Genomic DNA, 8,526 nt, shown 5'->3' with positions numbered 1-8,526 from the left:
CCATGAGGAGGAACCATGGTGTATACACAGTCATTATCTGCAATTTACAAAGCAATGGACACAAGCAAGAACCAACTGGTGAGCTTGGAATAACCTTCTCCCATGCTGTCGGAGCCAACCGCTTATGTCCTATTATGACAACTATTCAGCACTGATTGAGCACTTACAGTGTGCCAGGCTCTGTGCTAAATGCATTCTATACATTGTCTCATTTAATCCTCCCACCTGAAGTGGTCATTATGATTATTATCCTGCTGGAGGAGGTTATGGAGAAGACATGACCACCCTTGACCCAAGAGCTGCCCCCCACACCGGCAACTGGAGGCTCCTCGCCCCCTCCCCGTCTTTGAAATGTACAAGCATTTTCACAGTGAGAGCAGTTCCAAGGGCACAGCCTTGAAAGAGTAAGTTGTTACGGAGACCATCTGGAAGTATACATAACTGAACCCTGTTCAGACCTCCATAAAAACTTTTTAAGATTCTGGCGGGCAGGTATGGAGTTCTACTGGTCTTGCAACCACCTATAAATTTCCTTGCTTATTACACCTGCCATCTGGAGCGACCTCTTTCTTTGTCTCTCCTTCCTTCCTCTCTGTGTATGGGGGGCCGGTTTTGAATTTCACCCTGGCGAAGCTCCCAAAGTCTCAAACCAACATATCCCCATTTTACAGTTGAGGTAACTGACACACAGAGAGGTTCAACAATTTCCCAGGGTGGGGAACGCCTGGGTGGCTCAGTTGGTTAATCATCTGCCTTCGGCTCAGGTCATGATCCCAGGGTCCTGGGATCGAGTCCTGCATCAGTCTTCTTGCTCAGCAGAGCGTGCTTGCATCTCCCTCTGCCTGCAGCTCCCCCCCTGCTTATGCTCTCACTCTCTCTGACAAATAAATAAAATCTTTAAAAAAATTATGGGGCGCCTGGGTGGCTCAGTCGGTTAAGCAGCTGCCTTCGGCTCAGGTCATGATCCCAGGGTCCTGGGATCGAGCCCCACATCGGGCTCCCTGCTCAGCGGAGAGCCTGCTTCTCCCTCTCCCTCTGTCTGCCGCTCTGCCTACTTACACTCTCTATCTCTGTTAAATAAATAAATAAATGAAATCTTAAAACACACACACACACACACACACACACACACACAATTTCCCAGGGTGACAAAGCAACAAAGTGTTAAAGCTGGTTTGGACCCATTTAATCTGATTTCAAAACCCCCATTCTTTGCTGCTGTACTATACATATCTTCCATCCAAAAACTATAGTTAAAATTGAAGATAATACAACTTATACCGACAATGACCAGTTCTACAATCTTCCCCCCACCTTTTTTTTTTTAAGATTTTATTTATTCATTTGACAGAGAGAGACACAGCGAGAGAGGGAACACAAGCAGGGGGAGTGGGAGAGGGAGAAGCAGGCTTCCCGCAGAGCAGGGAGCCCGATGCGGGGCTCGATCCCAGGACCCTGGGATCATGACCTGAGCCGAAGGCAGATGCTTAACGACTGAGCGGCCCAGGTGCCCCTTCCCCACCCCCCGCCTTTTAAATTCTTTGTAAGGGGTGTCTGGGTGGCTCAGTTGGTTAAGCATCTGCCTTCGGTTCAGGTCATGATCTCAGGGTCCTGGGATCGAGCCCCGCGTTGGGGAGCCTGCTTCTCCCTCTCCCTCTGCCTCTCACCCTGCTTGTGTGCTTTCTCTTTCTCTGTCAAATAAATAAATAAAATCTTTTAAAAAATTGTTTTTAAGTAACACTCAGTGTTTAACATAAAATATTTAAATGTAGGTAGAAGTTAAAGCATGTCTTTTTTTTTAATTTTTATTTATTTCTAAAGTAATCTCTATGCCCCGTGTGGCACTCGAACCCCTGACCCTGAGATCAAGAGTCTCATGGTCAACCAACGGAGCCATCCAGGAGCTCCAAGCATGGTTTCTTTTTAATGGGCCTCTTTTTATTTGCCTCCAGCATTTCATGCATTACAACTTTCATTGGCTAGGCAGTTGTTATTCCATAGAATCAATAGTACTAATTTTCACACTTCATTAATAAATAAATGGAGGTCCAACACGTTATGGTATGAACCCATAGATCCCAGGGAAGTTGAGAGGGAGTTCAAAAAAAGCCACTTGGATCAAAAAAGGTCAGGGGGCACCTGGGTGGCACAGTCGGTTAGGTGTCTGACTCTTGGTTTCAGCTCAGGTCAAGACCTTGGGGTTGTGGAATTGAGCCCTGTGTCAGGTTCCGCACTAGGCGTGGAGTCTGCATGAGATTCTCTCTCCCTCTCCCTCTGCCCCTCCAGCTCATGCTCTCTCTCTCTCTCAAATAAATAAATAAATCTTAAAAAAAAAAGACTTAAAAAAAGGTCAGGTTGCTGACATGAGTCCAGAGATAAAAGGCTTTCTAAAGGTAACAATCCTAGATTTATGATTCAAAAGGGGGACTCTGGATCAGTGCCTTAAGAATATTTCAAGTTTGGGGGCGCCTGGGTGGCTCAGATGGTTAAGCGTCTGCCTTCGGCTCAGGTCATGATCCCAGAGTCCTGGGATTGAGTCCCGCGTCGGGCTCCCTGCTCCTTGGGAGCCTGCTTCTCCCTCTGCTTCTCTCTCTCTCTCTCTCTCTCTCTCTCGTGAATAAATAAATAAAATCTTTAAAAAAAACTTAAAAAAAAGACTATTTCAAGTTTGAATGGGGAAAAAACAGATTTGGCGATCCATTGCAAAAGAAGATCAGAAACTGTGGTCTTGTATGTGAACAGGAAGCAAAAGTCAGAGTCTTTGATGGTTTGGAACAGAGAAGATGAGAAAGCCTTTCTACCAGGCTTTTAACAGTTTGCAGCCTAAGACTCAGAAGGAAAAAAATTTCAGGAGCTAAAATGCTATAAATTAGGTGTTTGGTGTGATTTTCCTGTACATTTGAAAACTGTCCTAGCAAAATAAAAAGCTGTAAGAGAATTATTAGGGAACTGACCAACACGGCAGTTTGAGTCCAAAGTGTTGTTTTATGCAAAGCCTTGCGAAGGATGGAAGGATGGAATCTGTTGCTTCTACAGATGTGGTAATAAAATAATCGAAGCAGCCGACACGTACTGAGCACTTACCTTGAGCTTGACATATATCTTCTTACTGAGTTTTTGCAATGGAGCCATAAGGTAGGTCCTATTATCGTCTCCATTTCAGAGAACAGAGGCAGAGTAAGGCTTCGAAACATGCCTCAAGTCAGTCCCATAGCCAGCGAGGGGCAGAGCCAGCATTCAAACCCAGAGCATATTTGAACACGGCTTCTACTCTGCAAAGACCCAGCATTCTTTCAAGGCCACTGGGGGCTCAAGAGACCAACAGGGTGGCCACGTATTTGTGTGTGTTCTGGGACTCTCAACAGATTGAGAGAGCTTCCTGAAACTGCAAAAGCAATAAACCTTCATGTTAAAAGCAGAGAGGGGCTCTGGGTTCAAATCCTGACTCTGAAGCTTCATTGTCACGGCACCTAGCAAGCCCAGGTTTTTCTAACTGTGGAAGGGCAGTCGTAGGATTCACCCCGGTAGGTAGCTGTGGGGACTGAATGAGATGATGCACTTAAAGTTCTTAGCACAGGACCTGGTGCATGGCCATCTATCAATACAGGGCAGCCATTGTGGGGATTTTTCTGAGCTTGTAGGAAGCAGAGCCCCTCAGCCTGGGTGTCATGCCAAAGTACCAAAGCCAAAAAGGGTTTTCAAAGGAGGAACCAGGAGGAAGGACCCAGATTTTAAAAGGAGAAAGAAAAGGAAAGCGGTTGGGAGCACCATGGGTGCCAGGTGCAGAACTAAGACATTTGATTGTGATTTCAACTTGAACCCTTGAGAACCAGAATACAGTTGAGCCATTCTAGGAAGATTTTCTGAATTTGTCATAACAGGTGTGGAGAAAGAGCACACAAACACGCACGCACACACACACAATTTTCTACCAGGTCAAGACAAAACAAAACAAAACAAAAAAAACACACATACACACATTCACAGTACTTTGGTCCAACATAGCTCTGCTATTGGTGCTGAGCATGGTTACCCAGAGCCAAGGCAGGAAGCTGAGGGTCCTTGAGAAAGGTAAGAGGCCCTTCCCAGCCCAGCAGGAGGCACCGTGCTAGGGTGTGCAAGGCAAAGGCAGGGGCACCACAAAGAGCCCTGGCTTTGCAGGGAGGGCTGGTGCCGCTGGTGCCCCTGGGGCCCTTGCGGCTGCCTCTCTATTTGAAAGCAGGAGTTTTAACCGCGGCGTCCTATTCATGAAAAACAAAAATCCTTCGTTTATCTGTAAACACTGCTGACACCTAAATACCGTAGAGAGACTCAGCAAATAAAGTCAGCGCGTTTCAGAAGTGCCTTCTAGGATTATACCCAAACCAAAGACTGAATGAGTCAAGGGAGAAAGGAGAAGGGTGTGCACAGGGTTAACCTTCCCCTAACCCTTTCCCTCCCACCCGAGACCCAGGAGAAGGCGGGGGAAGAAACGCTGGGAATTTCAGGTGTGCCCTGAACCTCGTGCCCGGGGGAGAAACACGGCAGAAACCAGCGGACACTCCCCCCTCTCCAGGGATGTGGGCGCTTTCCAGGATGGTCCAACCGCTCCAGCGTCCTAGCGCATCCCGGGCGGAGAACCGACTCTCCTCGCTCGGCTGCGGGAAAGACCTTACTTTCCAAGACCAGCTGCGAGCTTACGGATCCGGGACTACCCAGTTCACCCCCAGGTTCCCGGTTTGCTGCCTCGCGATTTCCTGAGCCTCCCGGTGAAGCCCAGCCTGGAGGGTCCCCCTTAACAAAAGGTTCGCGGGAGAGCGCGTCGCTGCGCAGCGCAGCGCTGCGCAGCGCTGCGCATCCGCCCCTCGGTGAAAGCCCCGCTGCGGGGGCGCTCCCCTTGGTGCGCTCCCCGCGATCCCCTGAGCTCCCACGACCACCGGCTCCAGCGCACGGATCCCCAACTGTGCCCCCCTTCCAGCCGAGTACTCACTTCTCCCCAGTCCCTCTGCTGTCCACGCCGTCTCCTCCACCGCCCCATAGCGCCTCAGAGGCTTCTCGGTTTCCAGATGGGTGGACAAAGATTGCTTTAACTCCATCGCTGATCCCCGCGGGCAGGTCGACGGGTCCCCCCTTTACTCCATCCCCGCCGCGGGTTGCAGGGAGGGAGGCGGCTCCAGCCAGCAGCGTTTTAAGGGGCCGGGCGCTCGTGACGCTGCTCCATCTCTTCCGCCGCCAGGGCCGGGGAGCGCCGACTGGTACCCTGCAGGGGGAGGGATGCAGGGCGCATGCGCAATGGAGGCGGGAGGGGGGGCTTGGGGGTTGGGTAGAGAGAAAGAGGGGCAGATGATAACTCTAAGAAGCGCAACAGACAAACAACAACTAAAATAGAACCAAACCAAAGGAAGTAAAAAAACAAGGCCCCTGCTCATGCTGGAGCCGGTGGTGATGCTTTGCCAGGGCACGCTATGCTGCTTGTGATCTGTCAGGGCTGCTAGGTTTTGAGTGGGATTGGTGAGCGCATCTCTAGCTGTGGGCGGTGGATCCATCTTTGGTGGCGAGTGTGCAGAAGCCTGAGTGTGGACTTGAATCTGTGGGTTCTGGGCTGGGTCGAGTGCATTTTTGTGAGAATCTCTAGGGTTTGCTTCTGCGTGTGTAACTGGAATTATGAAATGGGACAGTCTTGTTACCCAGGTGTCCCGTGTCAACTCCGTAGGTGTTTGCATGAACTTGAGAGAGACAGGAACATACTTTGGACACAGTTATAACACAATTTATATATATAACACAATTATAACAAAGCTGTTTGGAACACGGGTCTCTACTTTCCAGAAACTCAGGGGTTAACACAGCAGGGCAGCATTGAAAATACAAAGTAAAATCAGCAGCTAGATTGATAAAAATTAGTAAGAGTTTATTTAATGAGGGCTAGGTTCTAAACACTTCCTAATAACTGTGGGAAACAGATACTATTTTGTCGGCCTTGTTTTACACAGGATGAAACTGAGGTACAAAAAATGATTTGCTCCAAGTCCCACACTTACCAAGTGGCCTGGTCAGCAATTGAATCCAGACTGAGCCTCTTTCTTATACTGACGCCTTTACTGCACTGATATGGTGTTTTGTATGGCAGGAGGGGTAGGAAAGACCCTATAGGATATGAGTTGTTTGTTGTTTGTTGTTGCTTTTAAGATGCCATCTGGGGCGATTTTTGGTATCCATTTGGCTTGTGGAAAAGTGTAGCATGGCCTACCTGTTTGAGAAAATTATTTAGCCACTGGTAGTAAGTGTCCTTAAAAAGTTATCAATAGGGGTGCCTGGGTGGCTCAGTCAGTTGAGTGTCCACCTCTTGGTTTCAGCTCAGATTGTGATCTCAGGGTCGAGGGATTGAACCCCACATTGGGCTCTGCTCTCAGCAGGGAGTCTGCTCGAGGATTCGCTCCCTCTGTCCCTCCACCCACACAGGCACTCTTTCTCTCTCTCAAAATGAATGGATAAATCTTTTTTTAAAAAAGTTATTATCAATAATCAACTTCTAAATAGCCCATGAGAGAAAAAGGAAGTAAGAATGAAAATCATAAAATATTTAGAGCTGAATAACCATGAGAGTACCATATATCAAAACTTGTAAGTTTTGGTGGAAGTAAATGTGTAGCCATAAATGCCTGCATTAAACAAAATGGGTGATGGACATTGGGGAGGGTATGTGTTGAAATGAGCACTGGGTATTATATAAGACTGATGAATCACAGACCTGTACCCCTGAAACAAATAATACATTATATGTTAATTAATTGAATTTAAATAAAAAAATAAACTCCAACTGACTCTTAAAAAAATGTAAGACTAAAAATAAGTGGGTAAGGATGAATGGATAAGCAAAACATGGTCTAGCCATACAATGGAATACTGTTTGGCCTTAAAAAGAAGGGCATTCTGCAATATGTTACAACACGGATGAACCTTGAGGACATGATGCTAAGTGAAATAAGCCAGTCACAAAAAGACGGATATGATGTGATTCCAGTTACACGAGGTATTTAGAGGAGTCAAATATCATAGAGCTAGAAAGTAGAATGTTGGTTGCCAGGGGTCTGGGTGAGAGGAGAATAGAGAGTTATTGTTCAATAGGTATAGATTTGCGGTTTTACAAGACGAAAAGAGTTTTGGGGATGGATGGTGGTGATGGCTGCAAAAAATGAATGAGTTTAATACCACTGACTATACTCTTAAAAATGGTTAAAATGGTAAAAAAAAAAAATGGGTTAAGTGTTCAACTCAAAAGACTTTAATAAAAAAGAACATATGGGGTGCCTGGGTGGCTCAGTTGGTTAAACATCTGACTCTTGATTTTGCCTGAAACCAGGATCTCAGGTTTGTGAGATCAAACCAGCATCAGGCTCCATGCTAAGCACAGAGTCTGCTTGAGATTCTCTTTCTCTCCCTGTCCCCCTGCCCCTCCACCCCTCTGTCTCTCTCTAAAATAAATAAATAAAATCTTTTAAAAAAATAAATAAAAAAGAACAGATAAAACCTGTGGAGTAGAAAAAAGAAAATAATAATGACAGCATAAAAAATAGAAAACCAAGAAGCAATAGAGGAGATCCACAAAACCACAAGCTGATTCCTTGGGAGGAATATACTAATAAAGAAGGCAAACCTCTCAAGACTCACCAGGATAGGCACTCATGAGTAATATTAAGAATGAAAAGGGATACATAATACAAATACAGGTAGGTTTTTTTAAATTGGTTGAAAGAGATAAATTTCTTTAAGAAGTAAACTACTAAAATATATTTAAGAAATAAAAAAAATCAATAATCATTACAAAAATTTACACATATCATATATACAAATTCCAAGAGGGGGAGAGGGAGAGAGAGAATCCTCAAGCAGACTCCCCACTGAGTGCAGACCCTGACTCAGGGCTCAATCCCAGGACCCTGAGATCAAAACCAAGAGTCAGCCGCTTAACCAGTTGAGCCACCCAGGCACCCCAAAAGCTGAGTTCTTAATATAAAAATTTATGTTCCTCCTTAGTCCCACAAAGGCATCAGGCCCAAACAGTTTTATAGGTGAACTTTAACAAAATAACAGATAATCCTTATTTCATAAAAATTGTTTCAGAGCTCATTTTATGAGGACAATATATGACCTTGATATCAAAACTAGATTAAAATGGTACAGTAAAAGAATTCTAGAGTGAGCTCACCTATAAACACAGGTACAAAAATTCTAAATATTAAAATACATTACAAACAAATGAGGTTTATTTCAAAAATGTAGTAATGTCCCAGTATCAGAAAATCTATTGATATAATATACCATATTAACAGATTTAAAAAAACCTGTTGGATTACCTTAATGGATACAGAAAAAGCATTTGAAAAAATTAGCAGTCACATATATGTCTTTTTTTCTTAGCAAATTAAGAATAGAAAATCATTTCCTTAACCTTCTTGAGAGTAATTATCAAAAATCAACAGCAAACACTCAACACTTACTGTTGAACCTCTGTACCTGATCATTAAGGTCAGGAACAAAGCAAGG

General features: G+C 45.3%; 1 protein-coding gene across 2 annotated transcripts in view; it reads right to left on the bottom strand.

Moving 5' to 3' along the window:
- Positions 1-8,526, bottom strand: part of BMERB1 (bMERB domain containing 1) — a 162,128-nt gene that overhangs the window by 115,392 nt on the left and 38,210 nt on the right. Inside the window, exon 1 of one of the 2 annotated variants that reach the window (XM_028117639.1) lies at positions 4,970-5,075. The exons of the other annotated variant lie outside the window; for it this stretch is intronic. Within the exon in view, the coding sequence (XP_027973440.1) occupies positions 4,970-5,075 (106 nt within the window). Of the gene's footprint in view, positions 1-4,969; positions 5,076-8,526 lie in introns of those variants that run through there. 2 annotated transcript variants of the gene reach the window in all.

This window comes from Eumetopias jubatus, unplaced genomic scaffold (assembly GCF_037043125.1).
Source record: "Eumetopias jubatus isolate StellerSeaLion01/CBP00866 unplaced genomic scaffold, mEumJub1_p1.0 scaffold_12, whole genome shotgun sequence".
Taxonomy (NCBI): domain Eukaryota; kingdom Metazoa; phylum Chordata; class Mammalia; order Carnivora; family Otariidae; genus Eumetopias; species Eumetopias jubatus.
This window is presented reverse-complemented; position numbering and strand designations above follow the sequence as displayed.